Source organism: Zeus faber, assembly GCF_960531495.2.
Source record: "Zeus faber genome assembly, chromosome: 16".
NCBI classification, from domain to species: domain Eukaryota; kingdom Metazoa; phylum Chordata; class Actinopteri; order Zeiformes; family Zeidae; genus Zeus; species Zeus faber.
Window position 1 is genome coordinate 24,047,945 of NC_137202.1, and position 27,460 is coordinate 24,075,404.

Below are 27,460 nucleotides of genomic sequence, written 5' to 3' on the forward strand. Positions count from 1 at the left end.
ACAGGGACATACACTTTAATAATGACGGGGAAGACAAACACACTGCCTGAGAGAACTTCCTCGGCCTCACCAGACAATATGTAAAACAGCATCACAAATGCGATCGAAGACCAGTTGCCGCTCAAAATGGCGGCTGTCGCTCCCTACGAGGAGAAATGGGACTCGATTCGCGCTGATGTCGGCGTCGTATCGATAAAACGACTCCCGATACCGACCTCACGCCCCGGCCAAATTGTGTCGGATTCTCACGTTTTCACGACCACTCGTGGAACAGACGCCCGGCCGGCGGAGGGGGGGGCGCAGCGCGCTACGATTTCATCTTCGCCGCGACTTCGAACCATCGCGCAGCATCCCATAATAGAATAACACAAAAGAATCCAATTGATATTCGCGCATAGCGGCCTCCGCTATCGTCGCATCTTGACCCGAGCTTGTTGCACCGCGCTCCGCACTACAGGGCGCGGCACGGACCTGATGATGTCACACCTGTTGTCATGTTGTCAGACGCGGCAAAGATTGCGTGATCGAAAAGAAAAAAGAAAGAAGAAAAAAAAAAAACCAAGACGCACACGCACAGTGATTCGACGCCAAAAATTCTCCTGAGGTCGGTGCAAATTCCCGTGAGGTCAGCGTAAGCAGATATTGATGTCAGATTCCATTTCCTCTGTTTATGAGACCTTTGAGCGATTTCTCCCTCCCCTCCCCCCGCCCCAGGATCATAGTAATTGCGCTCATGTTTAACCATCAAGCGCGATGGTCCGCGAAGTAAAAACAGCTTCCAGCCACACGCCCTTCAGCGAGAATAAATAAGGACATTTCTCATCCACGTACTGGTGATGTGTAAAAACATCGAGCTGCTGTCAGATCCCCGGCTGTTTTCGGCGTAAGCTGTCACTCGGTAAATCCCGGTGGTTCTGTAGACATGCTTGATTCCATCGTTGGTCCTGCTCAGATTAGAGTACGTGATCTTGATGCCGTCCCCGAAGTCTAGATGGATATTGGTCCTGAGTGAGTCTCCCTGTTGACCGAAGGTAAGACATGGCACCTGTCAACATGGCTTAGGTCAGGACGCACGCTCTCAGACAGGGCGCGGCCCGGTCCCCCGAAGTGCCCGGGACGCCATCCCTCCGGCGGCGTTAAGGGACGCCAGAGCGACGCTGGAGAACAATACATATGGCGGGGGAGAGGAGCCTGTACAAAGGTAGAAACCAGGACAGAACAACTACAGTTTTTTTGGGGTTTTTTTTTTTAAGATTTTTTAGATGTGCTGCTTTACAAACTCATCTTTTGAGATGCTGGAAGGTGTATTTCCCACATTTCACTGGCGCTAGGCTTGTTGACGCCAACTGTGGCCTTGCATTGAGCTAACACAGTTAGCATGCAGACCGTCACTACCTTGGCACTGGACACAAAGGGACGGAATCGGTACTGACCTTCTTGATTGGCGGAGGGAAACTAACACACTATTTTTACTACTACAGATAATGCTACCACCATTAGTACTTCTGCTGTTATTATTGGTAGAAGTAGTGTCATTGTAGTCAATGTAATAGTAGTGGTTGTGTAGTTATTATTATTATTATTATTATTGTCATTGTTATTATTATCATTTTTATTATTATTATTATTATTATTATTGTTGTTGTTATTTTTATTATTATTATTATTAGCAGTAGTCGTAGTAGTAGTAATAGTACATCATTCCTATTATTATCATTATAATTATTAACAATAAGGATAATAATACTTATTATCACTATTATATGAATATTAACAGCAGTTCAATATTATTATAGGTACTCATGCTGCTAAAACTGGAGGTGTGGATGGTAGACAATGACTCACATCATCCAGAAAGACAAGGAAAGTGACATTGGTTCCCACGGCGGCCGTGAGCTCTCCCTGGCTGGTAGACAGGCGGAGGCCCTGGGGAGGCCTGAGACGACAGGCCTGTCTCCGGGGGGAAAACACGTTCTTTCCCGCTTCTTTGCAGTTATTGGACAAAACCTTCCGATACCTGAGAAACACGTACTGTCAGTCTGCCGCAGAGCCAAAAAAAATCCATGATAGTCCCAACAGAGTTTTCAGTTTTTTTTCTACTTTTGACCCTCAACCCGTCTTTATTCAACATGGGTTCTTGGAATGAAGGATTCCTGACAGTGCTGAATGAATTTTGGTAGTTTACAGTGTATTGTGGGTGTACTGAATTTTATGAGACTGAAATATTAAATTTAATGTGATATTAATTGGAAATTAATTACAGAAATTTGATTGTTAATCCTGACTTTTTATATACAGTATATTCTGATATATCCTTAAAGATTGATAGATGGATGGATGGATGGACAGATAGAGAGACAGACAGACAGACAGACAGACAGACAGACAGACAGACAGATAGATAGATAGATAGATAGATAGATAGATAGATAGATAGATAGACAGACAGACAGACAGACAGACAGACAGACAGACAGACAGACAGACAGACATACAGACAGACAGACAGATAGATAGATATGGAGCCACTTACCCTGTGCTGTTCAGAAAGCTTTGGCTGGTGCTGCAGCTTTGTGTAGCTATCATTGAATTAAACCAAAAAGCAGGGGAGCACTTGCTGTCAGGTTGCCGCTCGTACCCATAATCACTGCCAAACACAAGACATCGCAAAACACCAACTACTCAACTTACTCCTGGCTACAAACTTCTGCGGTCGGGGAAAAAGCTTCCGTGACATATTTTCAGACTGCGACCAGCGACATGATTGTCAGACATGCGGGATCAAACGGAATTTCAGACGCGGCGGGTAAGGAACATTTAAAATTCATTTTGCAATTCATTAATGATTAATGGGATTCTAATAAGTCATTTAACATTATGCAAATGAGCAAACCGAACACCGACTTTGTTACTCACATTCACAATTATGGAAACGACTAATTAGCTCCACCAAACGGGGGGCATGTCAGCTATCCGGTAAACACCCGGACTCTGGGCCTTTTTCAGACTCATACCTCCACAAATAGCGAGAGCACAGACGTCTGCGCACGACCCATCGCGACAAATGACCGAACAAAATGCTTTTCCCGGATTGCAAACGACGTAAGCGTATCAGGAAAGAAACAACGTAGGTACGTAAGGTTACCACCCCCCCACCGGGCGCGGGGGCGCGGGGGACACGCGGCGCAGTTACCATTCGAAGTCGTAGGCTCTGCAGAGGCAGGGCTCCGAGGAGTAGATCCGGGAGTAGTCCTGGGTCAGCATGCAGCGGTTGCCCGGCCTGCGCTTCATATAGATCTGCTTCTCGCCCATCACGCAGGGCTCCCCCTGAGGGGAGAGAGGAAGGAAGGGCGGTGAGGGAGAGAGAGAGAGAGAGAGAGAGAGAGAGAGAGAGAGAGAATCAGTCGCCGCTGGTAAACGAGTGAACCCTCCGTTGCGCTCGCTCCGCCCTTCACCTTGTTGTGCAGGTGCCAGGTCTGGTAGTCTCCGTCCATGCACCTCCTGGTGAAGATGTCCTTGTAGTCGATCTTGATCAGCTGCCACTCCGACCGGTGGCTGAAGTGTCCGAAGAAACTGCCGAAAAGATTTACACCCGACGGAAGATTCATGAGGATTCATCCGGGCGGGGCACAGTGCGTTACCAGGGGGGGATGACTGTGCGGCGGCGGGGCTGGTGAACCCGTGTGCGACGTAAGCCTCCCGATGCGAGGGCTTTCATATGGAGTCCGGAGACAAATAAAGAATAATATAAATAAAGAAAAACCCGACCTCCATATTTATTCTATTCCTAGGAGGCTACGCTTTCTTTTTTTGTATTTTATTTTTTTGTCACTTACGTGATAATGTGATTCTCTGCTTCCGGCTCCATTAAGACTCCATCCACAAACAGGGGCGCGAGGGAGAAGCTGTGGCGGTTCCACTTCTTACCTTCGTCTATACTGATCCTGCACGCAATGTAATCAGAAAGGAAGATGAGGTCGATCTATTCGTCTGTCTGTCTGTCTGTCTGTCTGTCTCCGTCTGTCGAGTGTCTGTCCGTCTGTCCGTCCGTCTGTCTATCTATCTGGTGGTGACCGATATTTCTATATTTATTGGCTCTTTCTAATATATTGGCTTTTTGGGATTGGCAAAGTTGCAAGGTAACTGAAAAAAGGGTGTAAATTCTTTGCGATAAAAATGTTCTGAATTTTTATATACAACATTAAACTGTACGATTTTATCCAATTGCATTGTTCGCGAACAATTCAAATCTTTTGGGTGAAAAGGGGGCGAACTAATCACTGATTCGGGGAATCACGTTCGCTCGCAACTGAGCGAGAGCTCAACTGAACTGAGCGATGAACAGATCGTTTCAGGAAGTGATCCAGTTCAGTTTGTTCACCAAAAAGATTCTGAATGTTCGCAGACCCCACCCCACTCTCACGGAGGCGGTAAAAGCTGTTTTCTCCGGAACATCGCACTCACGGCCGACATAAAAACGTGGACTGGTATAAAGGTTGATTTTCCTGTTTATTAATTGCATGGAGGAAGCAGGTAGAGGATTTGGACACGGTGTTCCGACGCGATTGGTCCGTGATAGTTGCGGCTCCAGGTTGTTACTTGTATAAATTCTTATTGTGGTGTGGTGGGGATGGTGTGGTTGGAGCAGCCACACCTGTCCTGGGTCTAGATAATTGGGGGCCCAGGATCAGTGTGGCTGCGTACCTGTTGCTCACTGATTTGTATAACGAGGTACAGGTAACAGGTAACCTCCCCCACAGACACACACAGAAGGGAAGTCCTCGTCGTGACACGTGTTCATCTGCTCCTGGGCCTCTTCCACTTCTCCCCACTCTACAATTTACTTGTGTGTCTGCTACGCCCTAGTCTGTCTCCGTGCCGCCTGTGGCAGGAAAAACTGCCACACTTGTATATAATATATATAAGTGATTATATCATTATATATACCATATGTAATTACAGACACAAAATAATTTAGTTTAATATATTTAACTGCAGATAAATCAGTGCATCTGGTGTAGCTCACTTCCGTAATGTGGCTTTGTGGTTCTGTTTTCTGTTAATGCATTTTTGTTTCCCTTTAATGCGGTTGTGTTTTCTATTAATGCGTTTGCGTTTTCTGTCAATGTGTTTGTGTTTTCTGTTAATGCGCTGGTGTTTCCTGTTAATGCCTTTGTGTTTTCTGTTAATGCGTTTGAGTTTCCTGTTAATGCAGTTGTGATTCTTATTAATACATTTGTGTTTTCTGTTAATGTGTTTGTGTTTTCTGATAATGCATTTGTGTTTTCTGTTAATGCTTTTATGTGTTCTGTTAATGCGTTTGTGTTTCCTGTTAAATGCATTTGTGTTTTCTGTTAATGCCTTTGTGTTTTCTGTTAGTGCAGTTGTGTTTCCTGTTTCTGCATTTGTGTTTCCTGTTAATGCTTTGGCTTTTCTGTTAATGCGTTTGTGTTTCCTGTTAATACAGTTGTGTTTCCTGTTAATGCGGTTGTGTTTTCCGTTAATGAGTTTGTGTTTTCTGTTAATGCATTTGCATTTTCTGTTAATGCAGTTATGTTTCCTGTTAATGCAATTGTGTTTCCTGTTAATGCAGTTGTGTTTCCTGTTAATGTGATTGCGTTTTTTATTAATACATTCGTGTTTTCTGTTAATGTGTTTGTATTTTCTGTTAATGCTTTTATGTTTTCTGTTAATGCGTTTGTGTTTCCTGTTAAATGCATTTGTGTTTTCTGTTAATGCCTTTGTGTTGTCTGTTAATGCAGTTGTGTTTCCTGTTCCTGCATTTGTGTTTCCTGTTAATGCTTTGGCTTTTCTGTTAATGCGTTTGTGTTTCCTGTTAATACAGTTGTGTTTCCTGTTAATGCGGTTGTGTTTTCCATTAATGAGTTTGTGTTTTCTGTTAATGCATTTGCATTTTCTGTTAATGCAGTTGTGTTTCCTGTTAATGCAATTGTGTTTCCTGTTAATGCTTTGGCTTTTCTGTTAATACGTTTGTGCTTCCTGTTAATGTGATTGCGTTTCTTATTAATACATTCGTGTTTTCTGTTAATGTGTTTGTGTTTTCTGTTCATGCGTTTGTGTTTTCTGTTAATGCTTTTATGTTTTCTGTCAATGCGTTTGTGGTTCCTGTTAAATGCATTTGTGTTTTCTGTTAATGCCTTTGTGTTGTCTGTTAATGCAGTTGTGTTTCCTGTTCCTGCATTTGTGTTTCCTGTTAATGCTTTGGCTTTTCTGTTAATGCGTTTGTGTTTCCTGTTAATACAGTTGTGTTTCCTGTTAATGCGGTTGTGTTTTCCATTAATGAGTTTGTGTTTTCTGTTAATGCATTTGCATTTTCTGTTAATGCAGTTGTGTTTCCTGTTAATGCAATTGTGTTTCCTGTTAATGCTTTGGCTTTTCTGTTAATACGTTTGTGCTTCCTGTTAATGTGATTGCGTTACTTATTAATACATTCGTGTTTTCTGTTAATGTGTTTGTGTTTTCTGTTCATGCGTTTGTGTTTTCTGTTAATGCTTTTATGTGTTCTGTTAATGCGTTTTTTGTTTCCTGTTAAATGCATTCGTGTTTTCTGTTAATGCCTTTGTGTTTTCTGTTAATGAGTTGTGTTTCCTGTTCCTGCATTTGTGTTTCCTGTTAATGCTTTGGCTTTTCTGTTAATGCCTTTGTGTTTCCTGTTAATACAGTTGTGTTTCCTGTTAATGCAGTTGTGTTTCCTGTTAATGCGGTTGTGTTTCCTGTTAATGCAATTGTGTTTCCTGTTAATGCTTTGGCTTTTCTGTTAATACGTTTGTGTTTCCTGTTAATGCAGTTGTGTTTCCTGTTTATGCGATTGCGTTTTCCGTTAATGCGGTTGTGTTTCCTGTTAATGCGTTTGTGTTTTCTGTGAATGTGTTTGTGTTTCCTGTTAATGCGCTGGTGTTTCCTGTTAATGCCTTTGTGTTTCCTGTTAATGCGTTTGTGTTTCCTGTTAATGCAGTTGTGTTTCCTGTTAATGCCTTGGTGTTTCTTATTAATTTGTTTGTGTTTCCTGTTAATGCGGTTGTGTTTCCTGTTAATGCCTTTGTGTTTCCTATTAATTTGTTTGTGTTTCCTGTTAATGCGGTTGTGTTTCCTGTTAATGTGGTTGTGTTTCCTGTTAATGCATTTGTGTTTCGTAATTTGCTTGTGTTTGGTCTATTTACATCTGTTTTCTTAAGTTGCAGTGTGCTGAGCTGTCAGGGCCACTTTACGGAGGAGACGGTGTGACAAGGAGAGAACTTAAGCCAAACGGGCCTCAACATATTTACAGTAAAAATAAAAATTAAAAAAACAGCTCACGCCGTAGAAGTCGGACTGCCCTGCTGTCCACCTGTTAAGATAAGACGTTCTTCCTAGTTGCCACCTACCAGAGGTACCGTATCGGTTCAGGCGCGTGCAAAACCGCCAGCAACGCTCCCCCGTTGTCGAGAAACCAAATGTTGTGCTCCTCCTTAAAAATCTAAATAAAGCAACACAGCAAACACATTGACCCCATTATTAGTATCGACATCTAAGGTTAGATATTGAATATTAATAATAATTGGAGGCAAAGAGGGCACTCAAAGTGCCAAAGTGTACTGCTACTGCAGGGATGATCTACTTGAGTACGAGTAGAGGCGGCAAGGAGGGAAATGGAATTTGTTTGATGACAAAATTACTCATGGATTTTTATTTTTTTGCCCCGTCTGTGGCTGTAACACAGACAAACACAATGAAGTAATAAACTCATTTGATTTGACTCCCAAACAAATTCTCTCATTTAACGAGGGAAAGAAAGTTAGTGGTTAGTTTCAACTCCACTCCGTTTAAAGACCATTCGGATCAGATTGGTGAAATGACATACCTCCATTTCTCACTCTGCAATTGTATGAAAATGTAGTATTACTGTGTATGCAGTGAACTTAAGTAGAGAGTAGAACTACCAGATAACAGTTATACTACATGAAGTCAAATTAATTTAAAGCGCATTACAGTATCACCCACGGGGGTCTCAACACACTTCAAAAAGTGATGATAATAATGATAAATGAATGCATATTAATGCACAGAGGGGGCCCATACTACCTGTCTCCAGCTATTCCCCGCGTCAGATGTTATAAACATCCCAAGGTTGGAGGAGGAGAGTTCGGGTCCGATATTTCCTAGGTTCAACGAAAAGACGAATTATACATTTGCATTGCAAAAGACCGGCCTATGACTGAAGAGAGATACCGCCGTGCATACACAAGCATCGTCGACCAAAACTTTTGCATATTTGTTTTGTGAAGTTGAAGAATGCCCCCCCACCGGAGGACAGCTTTGTAGCTTCATAATAATATAATGATGGCATCCCGAATATTAGATTCAGAGGCAAGAACGTGAGGTTAATATTGTATAGGTATTCATCAAAAAAGACAGCATTCCATGATTCAATTTGTGCTTCATGTTGTCAACACCTCGGCTGTAAAAAAATAAAAAGTAAATAATAATAATAATAATAATAATAATAATAATAATATTTTTAAAAAAATTGTAAAATGCAAATTCTACCATTTCCTTTCTGCCGGGGCGTTAACTCCCATAACTTTGACCGATGCTTCGAGCGATATTACCTGTAGCCACGATGATCCCAGGTACCGAGTCTTTGCTGGAAATGCGGCCGGACGTGTAGGGGTTCTCTGACATCTCCAAATGCAGATGCAGCGAGCAAAATGGCTGGCGACAAAAGATGAACTCTCATCAAGAACAAACCCAAATGTGAATCAGCACAAATCTTAACTGATGGAACCATAATTGGCTTCGCCTTCAAACTCCACTGTTTTTCCCTTTGAGAGAAAAGTGCCGCCAATTTCAGAGAGCGTTTGTTAAACAAAGATGCCTTCCTCCCCTGGCCGCATCTCTCCAAAATGAAAGTGGCTGGGAGGACAAGGAGGGCATTCAAATTGTCTAACTCCAAAGCAAACAAGACATGTAATTAAAATTCCCCAAGATGCACTGATAAAACTGGCAAATTTGATTCAAATCATGTTGCCTTATCTCTGAGACGCGCTTGAATAAAAACATCAATACGTGCGTTCAAACAACTAAGGTTGAAGGCGCGTCTGAAGCCGGGTCGGTAATGCACATTTTGCACGTTGACATGGAAGAGAAAAATAAACTTCTTATCACAAAAAATTTAATAAAAAATCAAACATGCAACTTTTATCCCTTTTCGTACGAACAGTTTCCGAAGAAGTCGGCGGCTGGATTAGATCAAGTCAATATCAAACCTTCTCATCTTGCACATAACAAGACCGTGGGCCCCTTGCTGTAATTCAGTGTAATCTAGCATTCATTAGGCAGGCGCCGACAGTGAGGGAGTAAATTGAATTTACTCGGGTTAATGGAGGTCAGAACCCCCGAAACAAAACGTGCCAACGCTCAGCGCGGCACACTAAGGCGCAGGCATTCAAATGAGGTGGATCTCATCGAGCATTCCTTTGGCCATTTAAGAGGCGACGGAAAAGTTGAATTCCTGCGTTGGGAAAAAAGAAGAGAGGGGCAAAAAAGGGGGGCGAGCGACCAGAAGCGCTCCCGAAACGGAGCGGATTGGGGCTGCAAACGGTTGGTTTTGAGCTTTACCCAAAAGGCTCCTATGCGAACAAGCGGGGAGGCGGCCTCACCAGGACGCAGCGGTTCCCTGCCGCATCGGTGTCGGGCGCCGGCAGGAGGGCCCAGGTCTGACCCTTGTTGTACGTAATGAAGGTTTTCACGTGGCGATCCACGATCTTGTTGGCGAGATACATTCCGTTTATCCCTTCGACCTGGAGGGGAAACAGAAAACCAGCAACTAACATACAAGCAAACGGGGGGCGGATCCAGACCTGCCCACCCTGGGAAAATATTTTGAGGACCACCGTAGTGTGACGGGGAGTCTCCGTGGCGTTGGAGTTACTGCACCTTAATGACTCCATCAGTTATTCACACCGTAGCCGCCTCGTAACGACGCTAATCACATCGTATTGCGAGATACTACGGCTAAATATATACAGTATACAAATTCCTATCATTAGGATGTACCACTGATATGCATCATCTCTTGAAGTTACCAAATATGTTTGCCAACAATCGAAGACACAATTGTTCAATTGATCATGCATTTCAATTGTACGTTAATAATAAAACATTGACATTGACATATCAAATATCGTTTACATTGTCGACCGATCATTTTGAGTTCATATCCGTGATCGGAGAAATCACATTTTCTTATAATTTGGTCTCATTGGGCACATGTGCTGTACGTCAATGGCAAACACATCACGTGACCTGATCAGGACAGCTGCACGTACGGACCACAGCTACAAAAATTGTTCATTATTCACTATGGAACCATAATAGAACATTAAACTGTATTTTATTGCAACAAAATAAGACATGCTTACCGAGTTCCAGTAGAATAGAATTTGTGACCGTCACCAAGTTTCAGTACAAACTGGCCAGTCTCTATCACTTTTGAGCGCAAATATACCTTTCTATTATGTTATACGGTTCTATGGTATCATTCCAGAATAAATGGCAATCATCGCCAATTTATTTTTTTATCTGCCTTTTATTATTTTAATAATAATAAAAGGCCGCCTCTCCTCACTCCCGTTCACTGGAAGTCCTCCTTCGCTCACCGGGCATTAAACCAACTGAATCAAATAGAACGACTGTTTTGACTGAGTGACTCGTCAAGAACCGAGTCTCAAAAACGAGTGGAACCTTTCATCAGGAGCGGAGCTTGTGCACCACGAACAACCAGAGCAGACGCTCCGCTGTAGCGGCAGCGACAGATAAGTCATTGATCGGATCTTCTTCGTTTATCTTGAAGTACCCACCAAACAGCCGACATTTTCTTTCTCTCGCTCTCTCTTTTGAGCGTCAGCCTCGCAACTACGTTACATTACGTTGGTATCAGGTTTGAGCATCGGAGGATTTTTACGAGCGCATGAGCACAGTGTGAATTTGACCGGCGCAGAATCGGAAAAGATATCCGACGCTGATCGGCCGGTCAGCGGCCGTGACCGGCCGATTCCGGTCACCAGCGGATCGGTGCGTCTCACGTTTTATATGTAAATTGCAGTCACGTCTTTGTGCTTGACTATTACTCCCCCACTTCCCATTTTGCCTCAGCCGTGCAGCGCTACGCCTCGGTGGATAACAAAGTGCCGCTCGGTGCGCCGCGCATGAGTGGATGCTGAGTGCGTTAGAGGAGAGGGAGGGGAGGGGTTACAGAACCACAGGTCGTAGCATCTGGTCCAATCCCAGGGATGTTGGTTAAATACCCAAACAATGTACTGTACTGTTCTGTATTGATGGATTGTTTCGCATAATTAAATTACAATTATATATATATAGGATATATAAATATATCATGTTTTCTTTTTGCATCATTTCAGCTGGCATCTCGTACCTGCGTATTTTGACCAAGAATTGCTTGTTTGGTACACAAAATGCGTGCAGGTTGGCAGGTCTGCGGATCACTGTACGGGGAGGCACGAGGGGGCGGGTCACGAAAATGTATCCGCCCCCCCGCGCGTCCCCGCTCCGCATGGGGACGTGCAGGGAGGTGGATCGCTGAACTGTCTCTTTTTCTGATCTTATTACCGGTGTTCATTGCTCAGAAATAATAACGTAACAATGTTAAAATAAATAACTTAAATGAGAAAGATAAAATTCAAACTGTGCAATCGTAAGGACAGTTCAGTCGCGCATGTGAGAGGAGCCCGAGAGGAGCTCCCCGCAAGCACCCGCTTAGCGTTCCCGGAAGGGCGGAACATGGAAGTTCATCTCCACGACATCCACGCCACCTTATAGAAGTCCACCAGGAGGTTCCCGGTGGGGCCTCGGCTCGTTCTCAGGTTTTCCAGCGAGAGGGCGAAATACACCCCGGGGGAGTCGGAGATGTAGAGGCTGTACGTGCTGTTCTGATTCCACTCCTGGACCGCCGCAAACACCTGCTTTTCATCCGTGCTGATGATGTGCATGTCCTGTTACCGGGGTGAGAAAGCGAGAGGTTGATACAGTGATGAAATGGGTATGTTACACAATCCAATACACTGGGTTTTATGGTAACCTTGTATAACAGATATTACCTAAAAAACAGAGATAGGCAGACAGACAGACAGACACACAGACAGACAGATAGATAGACCGATAGATATACCGTTGCTTACCTTGGGTAGACAGTATTTAGGTAGTTTCATCTTTTCGAATGATTCTCTCATATAGGACACATAATAACTGGGTCGTCCCGACTTCGTCACCTTGAAAAATAAAAAATGTCAAACAAGTCAAAAAAGCTGCGCCCGTGTGAAACCGAAAAACCTACACAAGGTGACAATTGTGTTTTCCACCCATCCACTTCCTCGGGTGCAGAGACATACGGTACATCGGTGGACTCGACCTCGAGACGTTTCCACGACTTTCCACTGAGACTGCTCCGCTCAGCTCACAAAATTTTCTCCAGCTCCAAAATACACAACTATATAGTACTGTATATAGATATCATATATCTATATACAGCCCAAATTGTTATTCGCCCAATGCAATTTCTTCCAGCCCAATGTGATCAAACGTAACCCAATTGGGCGGAAAACGGCCCGATCTGGCAGCACCGGGTAAGGATCTGTGCGTTTCTCCACAGACAATTAGCGCAGGAAGTAAGACGTTGTGGAAAATGAAAAAAAATAATAATAATAATATGAATAATAATTCACGTTATAAATGATAAATTTATCTTCTGCAGAATGACGAGCAACCTTGAGGAATCCCTCCGGGAAATTCCCCGGGAAAGTGAAAGGAAAGCCCCGTTTGGGTTTTGCCTGTCATTGAACGCGAAGGAATGCGCCTCCCAGAAACCCAAACGACTTCATTATTCCCAAAAAGCCTTGCAGCTTTGAGACGGCGACGACAACAACAACGATGATGACAACGACGGCGGCGGTCGTCCTTATCTTTATCGTCTGTAAAAAGATCTTCATGCACTCGTCCTCCTGCAGGCGTCGTCACACCGCTTGATTGCTTATTTTCTAATCAACCAGAGAGATGGTGTTTGTCCCCCGCCCCCAACGCACTACATTAGGGCCCTAATGGAATAATCCATCGAAAATCAATGGGTCGCATTTTCCCAAGCCACATTTCTTGAGGATGTTGCACTTGGCCGTTCCTCCTCTCCCAAGAGACTTTGGAGGTGTTGAAGACTGCTTATTCCGTTGTAGCCCAATCGATAACCTCATTACTCTTTGTCAAGTTAAATCCAGCTGCCCCGAGCCATGAAAGTCACCAGAAAGTCGCACCGGAGGTTCACCAGCTGGGTCTGGCTATTTCTTCTTTTTTTCATTTATTTTTATTTTTGGCTGTATCGCCCCCCCCACACACACACACACACGCACCCCCACTGCAGTCTGAACCGCGGTCAATCTCATCTCGCCAAAATTCAATTCATACATTTTTGAATGACAGTGGTTTTTTTTTGTTTTTTTTTCATCTTTAGATTGAAGCCGTTCCAATCAAGTCAGAAAGAGTAAATAAAAAAAAGTGTTACTGCCGGGGGGGGGGGGGGGGGAACTGGGTCAGCGCTCCGGCGCTGCTGCCGCAATATCTTATCGTATCGGCAAAGGAATTTTTTTATGGATAAATAAACATTTATTCACATTAAAAGAGTGCAGATTGATTCACTCCAAACCCTGGGTCCCCACCAAAAACAGCCATTTTTGCAATTTTGTTCCTAATTTAAGTTATTTGGGCTCCGCGCCTCAGAGAAATGAGCGAGCGCATGGCGGCCCAGCAATATGAACGCAGAACTTGTCGGCTGCAGATGGAAATCAATGACAGCAGAGGGCACTTGAAATTAAATCTTTAATAATGACACTGGCCGCCCTTGACTAATGAGAGTCAAAGCCAGTGTGAATGGTAATAGGGACACTAAACTGTCAATTCACAACTTGTCTGGCATGTACTGTCAGCTGACACACACACACACACACACACACACACACACACACGTCAGTGGTTTGCAACAGTGAACGGAGAACGAAACATTTTGTGTGCCTTGACATGGACAGGACAGAACACAATCACAGTGCACCGTGGGACCGCGGGAGTACAGGTGTGTTTGGAAAAGCCATTATGTAAGCCTTGATGGAAACAGAGGAATTGGCTCCACGCGGAATGAAAAATAGTAAAGTTGGAGGGAGCAGCAGCCTGGTGTGACTGGCTGAAAAGAACGGATCTGATGTTATGATCAACGGGCTTAATAACATTAATAAGCACATTCAAGCAGTAAACTTATCATATCACTCCATCATAGATTAGATTAGTATAATATAGTATAGAATATTATAATGGAGGTATTGTACAGATTAGGGAGATAGTATAGTATAGTATAGTATAGTACAGTACAGTATAGTATAGATAGTAGTAGTAGTAGTAGTAGTAGTAGAAAGTAATATGGTATAGTCTAGTATAGATTAATATAGATTAGTTAAAGAAACCCTATGTAAAGTTGTATTAATTATTAGTAAAGTATTAGTAGTTTAGTATAGCATAGCATAGTGTAGTATAGTATAGTATAGTAAAGTATAGTATTGTATAGTATAGTATAGAAGAGTATAGTATAGATAAGTATAGTATAGTATAGTATAGTATAGTATAGTATAGAATAGTATAGTATAGTATAGATTAGTATAGTATAAATTTGTATCGTATGGTATAGATTAGTATAGTATAGTATAGTATAGTATAGATTAGTATAGTATAGTATAGATTAGTATAGATTAGTATAGTATAGTATAGATAAGTATAGTATAGATTAGTATAGTATAGTATAGTATAGTATAGTATAGTACAGTACAGTACAGTATAGTATAGATAGTAGTAGTAATAGTAGTAGTAGTAGTAGAAAGTAATATGGTATAGTCTAGTATAGATTAATATAGATTAGTTAAAGAAACCCTATGTAAAGTTGTATTAATTATTAGTAAAGTATTAGTAGTTTAGTATAGCATAGCATAGTGTAGTATAGTATAGTATAGTAAAGTATAGTATTGTATAGTATAGTATAGAAGAGTATAGTATAGATAAGTATAGTATAGTATAGTATAGAATAGTATAGTATAGATTAGTATAGTATAAATTTGTATCGTATGGTATAGATTAGTATAGTATAGTCTAGTATAGTAAAGCATTATTAGTATAATATTGTGTAGTATTAGTAGTAAAGATTAGTATAGAAGTAGAATACCCATCCCACACAGGAGCGGTGGGCAGCCGCAGTGCAGCACGGGGACCATCTCCAGCTCCTTTGCCGGTGCCTTGGTCAGGGGCACTGCAGGTGTATTAACACCTGTCACATACGTGTCTTTTGATGGTGGGAGGAAACCCACACAAACACGGGGAGAACACGCATGCAACTTCCTCGCTCCAGCGTTGAACTTCCCGAAGAACCGCTTCTTCCCTGTTTCAGATGTTGTCTGTAGGTCGGGAGGAGAAGAATGGAAGTGTGACCCGCCTTCCCAAAGGCAGGGCGGGGGATGGGATTGTAGCCGTCCCGTAGTTGAGAACAACAGTGATCAAGAGTCTGATCAGTCAATGTGCCGGTAATATTTAGGCAAAACCATCCTCATATTAGCCCTATGGAAGTCGCCAGCAACAATACAAGCCGCCTCAGGGTGAGTGTCCTCTAGCGCGCACATTTAACCCGCCAGCGGGGGTTTGTACACTGCTGTGTATTCCTGGGGGAGGTGGAAGGCACAGACCTCTACAGTTAAGAGCTCGGGGTCTGGTGAGCTGTGTGTTGAAAGTACTGCTACATCTGAACCCCAGCGACCGCCCCAGCCGCTCCGTTCACCTGACTCTGTGGTTCTGACCCGCCGGAAGATGGACAATCTCACCGGGGTAACGGCCGAGTCAGGCACTGACGGTTCCAGCCAGATCTGCTCAAAGGTCAGCCTTTTATTGTCCAGGGACTGAACATTTGCCATTAAAATGCTCGGTAAGGGGCGGATTGTAGTATCTCATCTGAGATCAGCATAGGGTACCTGCACGTTTGCCTCTTTTCTTTCTCCTCCGTCGACGAGTTTCTAAACACAGCGACGGCAGGACAAAGGAATCCCAGCACATACTCCAATAAGAAAAGTCTGTGTTCAACAACTAACAAATATCCAAAAGTACTTTTATATGTTGTATTAGGAGTACAATATTGTGTATATATATATAGTATAGCATATAATAGTATAGTAGATATTAGTATAGTATAGTATAGCACGGATTAGTATAGCATTGTATAGTATAGTAAAGTATGAGTAGTATAATATAGTATACTATAGTAAAGAATAGATTAGTATAGTATAGTATAGTTTAGTATAGTATAGTCTAGCATAGTATAGATAAGTATAGTAGTCTAGAGTAGTATAGTATAAATTTGTATAGTACTCTAGTATAGTATAGATTAGTATAGTATAGTCTAGTCAAGTATAGTATAGTATAGTATAGTATAGTATAGTATAGTATAGATTAGTATAGTATAGCATAGTATAGTAAAGTATAGTTTAGTATAGTATAGATTAGTCTAGTCTAGTGGTCTAGTATAGTTTAGTAGAGATTAATATAGTACAGCCTAGTATAGATTAGTATAGATTAGTATAGTATAGTATAGTATAGTTTAGTATCGTATAGTATAGATTAGTCTAGTCTAGTATAGTATAGATTAATATAGTATAGTCTAGTATAGTATAGACTATACTATACTAATCAATACTATACTATAGTATATAGTATACCATAGTCTATAGTAATTATCTATACTATCTTGTATAGTTTAGGTTAGTATAGTATAGTCTAGTCTTGTATGGTCTTGTAAAGTATTTGTAGTATAGTATAATAGTATAGTATAGTATAGATTAGTATGGTATAGTCTGGTCTAGTATAGTCTCGTAAAGTATTAGTAGTATATATACAATGTATATAGAATATAGTGTATATAGTGTATATCATATATATAGCGTATATAGTGTATGTAGTATATATAGTGCATATAGTATATAGATTATATATAGTATAAAGAGTATATAGTATATAGTGTATATAGTATATAAAGGGTAATGAGATGAGATGCTTGACGCTGAGACACCGTGGTATTATACACAGTGTACAATGCAGACTGGTCAGAGAGCTGGTTCTAAATCTGAACGGTCGTTAAACAGGTAGGTTGTTAAGTGAGGAGTACCTGTATTGTATTGTGCTGTATTGTATTGTTTTGTATTGTATTGTTGTATTGTATTGCACTTTACTGTATTGTATTGCACTGTATTGTATTGTATAGTTGTATTGTATTGCGCTGTATTGCACTGTATTGATTGCATTGTAGTGCTGTATTGCTCTATATTGTATTGTTGTATTGCTATATTGCACTGTATTGTATTGTATTGCATTGTATTGCAGCATTGCACTGTATTGTATTTTCTGCATTGTATTGCTGTATTGCACTATATTGTATTGTATTGTAGTGTATTGTTGTAATGTATTGCTCTATTACACTGTTTTGTATTGTATTGCACTGTATTGTTTTGTATTGTATTGTATTGTATTGTATTGTATTGCACTGTATTGTTTTGTATTGTATTGTATTGTATTGCACTGTATTGTTTTGTATTGTATTGTATCGTATTGCACTGTATTGTTTTGTATTGTATTGTATTGTATTGCACTGTATTGTTTTGTATTGTATTGTATCGTATTGCACTGTATTGTTTTGTATTGTATTGTATTGTATTGCACTGTATTGTTTTGTATTGTATTGTATTGTATTGCACTGTATTGAGTGTTTCAGCTTCAGTTAGTTGCATGGTTGGATTGCATTTCTTTATTTTAATATTGTAATTCTGCTTCTTTCAGTGGTCGCTCTGGCCAATTTGCTCCGCCAACTGCGCCTTCCAATGTGAGGGTCTCAATTATCATTGAAATGTTTAATAATGCAAGTTTAATGAAATGAAGGATGCAGGCGGGGAAATTGCGGGATGGGAAAGCAAAACATTTGATTTAAAAAATAGAGCTTGCAACACATGTTCCAAACCTTGCTCCATGCGCCTCATGGAGAGCTGAACACTTTGAATTTTTTCCCTAATTCGTGCAGTACATGCAGAAGCTCTTTGTATCTTCATCATCACTCTTCTATCTCTGGATGCTTGTTCTGCTTGTTGTTGTTGTTGCCATAGCATTATGCGTTATCCCCACTGGGCTTTTGACAATTTTTAAGTTGTCAAAATGTCCCCGCGACACCGTAAAAGCTGAGAGCAGCGAGGGGAAGGGAAGGGGAAACGACTTCATAGAAAACAGTTTGCTCCGTCACGCCCCGAGCAAGTTGCTGCCCAGGGCAACAGCCTACATCAACCGCCGCAGGAACTACCACTGACAGCATTATACAAAATAAATGAATAGAAATACTCTCTATCGATCTGGCTATTGAATACATCTGAACCGTGGAGTGGTGGAAATGGAGTTGAGAAGAATTCATATACAAACCTGGGTGAAAACATATTCGTCCTGCACCACCAGGGAGTTGGTGTCTACGTGTCCGGGGAAGAGGTACTGCCGGTTGGCCTCCGCGCACCGCTGGGCCCGGCACTTCACATAGCGGGCACCTGGTGGGGATAAAAAGGGGGTTATCAACCTGCCGCCTCAGCGCTACATCTCCAGGAAGTAGCTTGACGAACAATTTTAAAGGTTATCTCGTAATTTTTTTTTTAACAATTTCAACATCTGATGTGTTTACCACTTTTTTTTACTACCCTACTTTTGCTACCCGCACTCAAATGCACTTACCCCGCTTTTCCACGTTGTTTTTCCTTCCAAAACAGATAAAGGGAGTCGAGTAGTGGTGGTTGGTAACCCTTTTCTAAACAACAGCAGCCCGACGGGCCCGGCCTCAAAAGACAGATTTGAGGCGGAGGACCCGCTCGACAGGCTGCAGCCGCTCCGTCACAAAGGGACGGAGCCAGCGTGAGAGAAGAGGTTCTATTTCAATGTGAGCAGCCACTGTCGGCTCGGCCGGAGAACAATTCTGCTATTTGTCAAAAAAAGACTGAGGCGGCCTCGAGGTTTTCCCCGCTTCTCGTTTTGCGCCGAAAAAAAAAAACCACGCCGGCGGGTCGCCCAGGCGGCACGGAACGTTATTGTGTCGAAGATAAATTTACTTTGATTGGGACGCTGATTAAGTTAAAGCTTCCATCACCGCGGGAAGCAGATGAGCCTTCCTCCCTCCCCCGGTGGGAAAACAATATAATTGTTTCTGACGGAGGGTAATCCTGCGGCTTCAGCAGCGAGCGGGAGCCGGCCTCCACTCGGACGGTGCACCAGGGAGCGATTAGGAAGAAAGAAACATCCATCAAGCCGCCATAACTCTCTTGTTTTTTTGTTTTTCTTTTGTTTTGTTTTTTCTTTCGGTTTCAGGGGACTCCTATTCTGCTTTCCAGGACTCCTGAGGGACTAATCTGAGCGGGGTGGGAGCGGGGGTCTCATCTTCCCGGTGACCTCGCGCTAAATGAGGGGCGAGGAGGGGCGCGGCGCGGGGCCAGCTACGTGGACAAACAGCGGTGCGGCAACTCACGGCCTTTGGCGATGCGCGTCTCGATGTGCACCACGTCCGGCTCCCTGTCCAGTCCCATAACCGCCCTTGAGAGAGAAGGAGGAGGAGGAGGAGGAGGAGGAGGTGGAGGAGGACGAGGAGGAGGAGGGAGAATGGGGAGAATCAGGAAGGTGCGTGTCGCTCTTGCGCTCCTCTGTGCAAACCTATCACGCGACGTCTAGATCTCCCCGTCAATCTTCTCGTCCCGCGCCGCCCATCAAATTGTCACCGTGAAGCCGCTCTGCTGTTAATTAATTTGGATTACGTGGGGGGAAAAAAAACAAAAAAAACAATAAAGTGCAAGGGGCGGAGCGATGTATGTATTTACAAAATGAAGGGAGAGCGGCAATTTGCGTCAACATCCCCCTGCAACAAGATATCATTTTTTGTCTGGAAAGGATCACCAAGCGCTTTATCCCACCCTATTATTGCATAGGTCAAATACAATGGTTCCCCATCTATCCATCCATATATCCATCTATGCATCCATCCATCTACTGAATGAAGTAGATGGATGGATGCTTGGTAACTCTAGTTGCCAGGCAATTGATGTAATTCAAGTTTGCAAGAACATACAGTAAATTGGATTTCAAGTTCAGGACAAAGATACTGTAAGTGTACTCCATTAATGTGCTGTAATTTCTTTTTTTCCCACATGGAACAACCCTTTAATTCCGCATGTTACTTTGATAGTCCATGCTATACTGCACACCACAGTAGAGCAACGCCGACTGCAAATGGCGTCGCCCGAGCTGTAATTGTGCTCTTGTCTGTCAATACCGTGGCACTTTGTGCGTGTGTCGAGGACGCCCTCCACACAACGTCCCTTTCTTACTCCGCTTAAGAGGCACTTGGGCTTGATATATACCATGACAAACAGGGAAAAAAGGGCCCCGCATCAATATTCTCTACCTTTTCGCCCGCACAGTGGAGATTACCAAATGACAGCGACCGCACAAACAGCATGTCATATTTGTGGTGTCGAACAGAGGAAAACACAAAACTCATTCTGCACCGGTGTGAGATGAATGTAAGTGGCACATTCGGGGGGGGGGGGGTGGATTTGTTTTGGACAAAACCGTGACCACACACTTTTGACAGCCCAATGTCATCAACGCCATTATGAATATCACAATCAATCACGGCGCCAGTCTTTCATTTGTTTGAAGCAGAATCCCTTTGGCCGTACCAGTAGAACCGCCCCGGCATCACGTCGTCGTGGACCAGCATCCACTTCCTCCCGAAGTCCATGGAGCTGTACAGCTGCAACGAGACAAAGCGTCCGAGCATTTGTTTACCTACCGAGCCGTGATCACCAAACAAAAGTTGTATTTCATGAACGCGAACATAACATAACATTTTCGTAAATTTTCGAGCGGCTTCAATTAAAAGGTGCCGCTACCTTGCTGTCGTGGCTGTAGGCGAGAATCCAGTTCTCCTGCGCCGGGTGGAAGAGCAGGCTCTGGATGTAGAAGCTAATGGGGTGCTTCTCGAAGCTCGCCCCTTCATCTGAACTGATGAGAACAGCACTCTCTACCTCTGGGTCGCTAAGCATCATTATCTGGAGGACAGAGGGCCAGAGCAAAGATACAGTATTAGAGGGAGAGAGGGAGAGCGAGAGAGCGAGGGAGAGAGCGAGAGAGAGAGAGCGAGGGAGAGAGAGCAAGAGCGACAGAGAGAGAGAGAGAGAGAGAGAGAGAGAGAGAGAGAGAGGCAGACAGAATGACAGCTACCGTAGACAGATAGTGAGCGAATTAAAACTGTAAGGGATTGTCAGAGAGACAGGAGAGAAGCGCTTTGAAAAGTTGCAAAGTGAAAAGTGAAAAGCGAAAAGTGAGGACGAGACGGGGGAAAAAAAGATGGTGATGATGTTATTCACCTTCCTCTTGTTGGTGGGACAGACGTAGAGGTAGCTCAGGACCGTCCTTGAGCCCACCTTGTCGTTGAGTTTGGTGTAGGTGCTCCCGTAATCCACCGATCTGTAGGGTATAGGGTTAGGGTTGTGGTAGGGGTAGGGGCAGGGGTAGGGTTGTGGTAGGGGTAGGGGTAGGGGTAGTGTTAGAGTAGTGGTAGGGGTAGGGGTAGGGTAGGGTAGTGGTAGGGGTAGGGGTAGCGTTAGGGTTTTGGTAGGGGTTGGGATAAGGGTAAGGTTAGAGTAGTGGTAGGGGTAGGGGTAGAGTAGTGGTCAGGGTAGGGGTAGGGTTAGGGTTTTGGTAGGGGTTGGGGTAGAGGTAGGGTTAGGGTTATGGTAGGGTTAAGGGTAGGGGTAGGGGAGTGGTAAGGATAGGGGTAGGGTTAGGGTTTTGGTAGGGGTTGGGGTAGGGTTAGGGTTGCGATAGGGGTAGGGGTAGGGTTAGAGTAGTGGTAGGGGTAGGGTAGTGGTAGGGTTAGAGTAGTGGGATGGGTAGGGGTAGGGTAGTGGTAGGGTTAGAGTAGTGGTAGGAGTAGGGGTAGGGTAGTGGTAGGGTTAGAGTAGTGGGAGGGGTAGGAGTAGGGGTAGGGTAGTGGTAGGGACAGAGTTATGGGAGGGGTAGGAGTAGGGGTAGGGTAGTGGTAGGGTTAGAGTAGTGGGAGGGGTAGGGTAGGGTAGTGGTAGGGTTAGAGTAGTGGGAGGGGTAGGGGTCGGGTAACAGGAAGCATTATTATGTCTGTTAGAAGAGCTGGACATACCGCAAAATACCGGCATTCTCTACCGTAAATATGATGTCGCCACATCCTGTGAACCAGTGATTCCCAACCTTGGGCGCAAGACCCCCAAATGTGGACGCCAGAGATTTAAAATGGGGGGTTTGGTAACTGGTTCTCCGTTAAGAAATTGCGCTGCTATAAAAATATTGGTTCAGAAATCCAAATGAGCGTTCGTATAGTACAAATTGAAGCAATTTCCATGACTGTTGTAATGTACTGTACATCCTGATAACCTTGCTCTCTCTACCACGAAAATAGAACCAATTCAGCCAGAAACGGCAGCCGACCACTAATATCTACATGAATAAAACATATATTGTCTTTTAAATAGGGGGTCTCAGGTTGCATTGTCGGTTTGATTTAGGGGTCACCCCTAGCAGTTAATTGTAAAAACAACTGTATAAACACAACTACAGTAACATGCGGTAAACACAGAAATAAATTACATACTGTACTGTATATACCAATAAATATATTAAATGATATAATTATTATCATTATGAATAAAAATATTATATGATATACACTTTAAAAGGTTAAAAACATTTAAATAACAATAATAAGCTTTGTTTGTGTAGAACCTTTCATACCCAAAATGCCACTCAAAATGCTTTACATAATAAATATTAACAATAATAAAAAAGACAAACAAGCAAAATGCATTTAACTGAATTGAACAAATATTATACTCTCTCTCTCTCTTCTCTCTCTCTCTCTCTCTATATATATATATATATATAGAGAGAGAGAGAGAGAGAGAGAGAGAGAGAGAGAGTAAAACAAACACATATATATACTGTATGTATAGTATGTCGGAAACAAGCGTGGACCTCATGAGGTAAACCCTTGGTGCTCCAGTAGAGGAGGGATATTTATCTCATCTGCAGACAATCCTGCATTCCATGACAGGAGAACATTTGCTGTTTTTGTTCTTCCTCTCTCTGTTCTCTTTACGCTTAACGTTCTCTAAACAGTCGATCCTTTCCCTCCCTCTCTCTCCCTCTCTCTCTCCGTCTCTCTCTTTCCTACTCGCGTGGTTCTAGCAGAGTGCCTGCAAATGTAATTCCGCTGCATAATTGGATAGATACCCACTGTCTGCCATCATTGACTGTGCATTAAGCTGAATCATTCAATTTGCTCTTGACATTGTTTTCCAAAGCTACACCAGCCCCGCCTCCGCCCCCTCCTTTCCATCCGCGCGTTAACGTTTCCTTCGTCGGACATATTTGTCTTCGCGGCGGCCCGTGGAAGACAGCTTCTTAAATGAAATTATTACAGTGTGAAGTTACTCCCGCGGTTAAAGGCAGTCATCACTTTATCCTAAAAGGGAAACTCAATGCTTGTTGGCTACCCCGCCCCCGCCGAACCCCCGAGGTCTACATTGATCTTTACGTTGCAATTTACCACAAACAGTTGCCCGGGGCTACGCCCATAAATAACATATGTTGTTATAAGTCACTTTCTTTTTTTTTTTTTTTGCTTCGTTTTTTTTTTTACGCTGACATTCAAGCCTCTCCGTCGGTGATATCGCCGCGAGGAAAAAGTGCCGAGCCGCCGCCGCCGGAAGTAAGCTCGGGTTTACCGCCGGCGTCGTCGCCCGGCGGACACCCTGACGATTGAATATACCGACCCGACACAATACGGGATTTCGGGAGGCGTGGAGCCGCCCTTGAGTCTTTCGCGGTCGCCTGCCGTGAGACGGATATCGGTTGATGCCGAGGGCAGCGGGAGCCGGCGTATTTTGAAGCGAATTGAGCTTTTTGTGGCGGGAGGCTGCCGAGGAAAAGGTGAACCCCAAAAAAGGAAAAAAAATATATATACAAATATGACATATCGGAGGACAGGAAGGGGCTCCGCAGCGCAATAATGAATGAATTCCATTGTTATTTATGATGTGACAGGGAGCCGGGACTCGCCTCGCCACGGAAAAGCAGAAGAGCTTCGCTGCGGATTAAAGCGGTTCACGTCAATCGCTTCTGAAACAAGGACGAGGGTTTTGAGGTTGTTACGGTGATGTTGTGGATTGTTTCTCATGAAACGGTGACTTGACAACGGTGAGGGGTTCTGTTGCCACCCCGCCGACACACACACACACACACACACACACACACTGGAGCATGAGGAGAGGATGCAGTGCTGCAGTGTGTGCTGTTTTCCATTGCTTTATTAAAGCGCGGTTTATATTGGTTTTCCGGCATGGCTGCGGTTGCTCACACTCCGAGCCAGGAAAGGGAAGAGAGCTATAAATCACACTTACTGTAAACTTCATTCCCTATGAATATATTATTTGCGTACTTCATCTTTTGCATTTTTTTTTTCTTATTTTTTTCAATTTTTCAATTGAAACGGAGAGGTCAAATAAAACACACATATCGAGACTGAATACATGTACGTCCATTTTAAGCGCTTACCTCCACAGCGAGCTCTCTGTGACGGCCCCGAGATTGAAGTCGTACAGCTTTGTCAAGATCAGGATCACCTGCGTACACACACACACACACAGACACACACACACACACACACACACACACAAACACACAACGGTAATTACATTTAAGGGCGTTATATGCAGATGATATGGTGTCTATGAGTGGAACATTACTATAGAAATTCAGGTTTCCTGCATCACAAGTGGCGGTGACAAGTGATCCCCGTGTTGTCAAGAGATGCCAGTCTGCTGGTGGCAGTCATCTGAGAGAGGTGCGTGGGCTGTCTGGGAGTTGTGCTCCTATCTCATGTGGAATGATACCTACATGACAGCGGAATCTCAAAATTGTTCAGTGAACAATGAAATGAAATACAGACAATGGCTGCTGCTCCCAAACTCCAGTTTCCTTTCTACTTTCTTTCCCCTTCGTCGCCCTTGTATCCCTATATATTCAGTATATAAGTCCCTTTATGTAACCCTATATATATATATATATATATATATATATATATTTTTTTTTTATTATTATTATTATTTTTTTTTTTTTCATTCAGACACGGATTTCCACTTCGTTTCGTCAAAACACTTTGTTTTATTATCAGGTCTGCTGATGGTATTTGTACTAGGTGTCTCCAAAAGGGGCCATAAAAACCTTGCCCGGTCAAAGAAGCCGGCGTGAAATGGCGCGCAAAAAACACATCATTGTTCCTCCGGCGGCATTATAAACGAGCTCCAACGGGGATCTATATAAATCAGGATAAAAAGAGAGCTGGCGGCCGGAGCTCGCAGGGGGGCGGGGGTTCGGACGCCGGCGGACGGCAATCGAGCCCGAGGTGGTGAAAAAACTACGGGGATGAGCGAAGAAAAAAAAAACGCGGCTGAAAGATAGGTTGAAAGCTCAATTACAGTGAGTTTGAACGCATTAACCTTTTGGGACCCGCGGGACGAGTCATTAAACGGCAAAAAAAAAGAAAAGAAAAGGAAAAAAAAAAAAAAAAGAGAAAGAAAGAGCCACACAAGCGTTGCAGGAACAATGGCGTGCCTCTGTGCCCGCTTTGAAAATGATAAAAACCCAATTGACCCACAATTTAGCCTTCAAACGACAAATGTTCACGGCCTGGACTATCTGCATCACAGGTTAATTAACCAATCACGCGGAGAGATAACCATTTGCATAACTAAATGCACCATGTCTGCAAGGACCGACGGCAGAGTCTGAATCAATTTGGAGTTAAGACTTAGTTAAACGACTATGATGTTCGCCTTAATTGCCTTCTTTGAAAAACAGGACAGGAGGGGAAAACTGTTGATCGCGCCGTCTCCTCCTTCTCGTCGTCGCGAGCCGCCGTCACCGGAGCTCGTGCACCGCGCCACAAATTCAATCAGCCACCTTTTCTGATCAACGTTAACCCGGAACGGCTTGTTACTCCTTCAACCCGGCGGTGAAAATCTCGGCTCGTTTCAGAGACCCGTCGCTTCGCGCGACGAACGACCCCTTCGCTCATTTCATTCCGTGGGTGTGAGTCAGAGTCAGTCGTCGTGAACGCGATTCTCACCAGAATCATTTCATTCCGTCGAAACAAATGATATACTTTGGCGGAATGCAAAGACTAAATCAATTCAACATGAATTATGCCGAATGCCTTCGGCTTTCCCCACAATATTCTTAATCCTCAGTAATTACTTTCTGTTCACAAGTAGAAGATTCGCTCTCACGCTCTCTCTCTCACTCTCTCTCTCTCACTCGCCCACCCGCTGACCCCGTTGGGCTCGAGGCGCGGCGCGCGCCTGCGTGTCTGGCGGCAGTTACCCGGTCGCCAGGCGAAAGCGACGGCTCTTTCGGTGAAGTGACTCCCGACTCCCGGGTCATTTCAAAGGTTTGCTTCGCTACCGACAAATCCTTTGTGAGTCTCGCATCGCTACTTCCAACGCGCACCGATGCCAACCACCCCCCCCCCATTGCCGTCACCACCCCATCAAATAAATTGCTTTAAAAAAAAAAAAAAAAGATTACCAAATGGACCCAGGTGGTAGAACATCACCGAGAGCGAAGGGACGCCCCCGGCAGAACAATAACACACAAAAAAAATAAAAATAAATAAACGCTCGATGGATCTCACGGGGAGTGGAAGCCGTCGATGGGAGTGCCGCAAAGTGTTGGTTTCTGCACCGTCAGCTCATTAACAAAGAGGCCGACCCGCCGGACGGGGGGTGTCTACGAGGGTCCACCCCACGGGACCCACAGACGGGCGGGACAGATGAGCGTCCCCCCCAAAATTATGGGCGGGGCGGCGCGACGGTGGTTCGGGTCAACGGGGGGCGACGTGAGCCCACGCGCAAGAAGGCTTGAAACCGAGAGGAAGGGGGGGAACACAGGGTTTCGGGGTGAAACCGCGCACTAATGATAGTAAGCAGAAGTCGGAGCGGGTGGAGTCGATTCCGGACAAACAGTTTGTGTTGTGATATCCCGTTTATGTAAATGGGGGAAAGAAACAAATAAAAAAACAAACAAACAAACAAACAAACAAGAATGGCAGCTGGAATTATTTTGAGCCCCACAGGTAAATAGGATTTTCCATGCATATCATCGCTCACCCGCACACATGAAATTAAGTAAGGACCCTGGAAGGCCAAAAGCTGTGCATTTATTCATGTTTATGTTTTATTGATGCGAGGGGGAAGAGAGTTTTGCCGCGGGA

At 43.7% G+C, this 27,460-nt stretch overlaps 1 protein-coding gene across 1 annotated transcript in view; it reads right to left on the reverse strand.

Annotated features, from left to right (window-relative positions):
• The window catches only part of LOC307242113 (VPS10 domain-containing receptor SorCS3-like), a gene marked incomplete at both ends in the record, with an annotated part of 47,804 nt that overhangs the window by 8,006 nt on the left and 12,338 nt on the right, over nucleotides 1-27,460 (reverse strand). Inside the window, 18 exons of the mRNA XM_080016447.1 lie at nucleotides 832-1,018; nucleotides 1,846-2,017; nucleotides 2,534-2,647; nucleotides 3,194-3,327; nucleotides 3,456-3,573; nucleotides 3,837-3,944; nucleotides 7,386-7,477; nucleotides 8,083-8,159; nucleotides 8,610-8,712; nucleotides 9,660-9,800; nucleotides 11,832-12,011; nucleotides 12,198-12,287; nucleotides 18,544-18,662; nucleotides 19,628-19,692; nucleotides 20,835-20,908; nucleotides 21,048-21,206; nucleotides 21,525-21,624; nucleotides 24,745-24,812. Of these exons, the coding sequence (XP_079872573.1) occupies nucleotides 832-1,018; nucleotides 1,846-2,017; nucleotides 2,534-2,647; nucleotides 3,194-3,327; nucleotides 3,456-3,573; nucleotides 3,837-3,944; nucleotides 7,386-7,477; nucleotides 8,083-8,159; nucleotides 8,610-8,712; nucleotides 9,660-9,800; nucleotides 11,832-12,011; nucleotides 12,198-12,287; nucleotides 18,544-18,662; nucleotides 19,628-19,692; nucleotides 20,835-20,908; nucleotides 21,048-21,206; nucleotides 21,525-21,624; nucleotides 24,745-24,812 (2,101 nt within the window). The remainder of the gene's footprint in view (nucleotides 1-831; nucleotides 1,019-1,845; nucleotides 2,018-2,533; nucleotides 2,648-3,193; nucleotides 3,328-3,455; nucleotides 3,574-3,836; nucleotides 3,945-7,385; nucleotides 7,478-8,082; nucleotides 8,160-8,609; nucleotides 8,713-9,659; nucleotides 9,801-11,831; nucleotides 12,012-12,197; nucleotides 12,288-18,543; nucleotides 18,663-19,627; nucleotides 19,693-20,834; nucleotides 20,909-21,047; nucleotides 21,207-21,524; nucleotides 21,625-24,744; nucleotides 24,813-27,460) is intronic.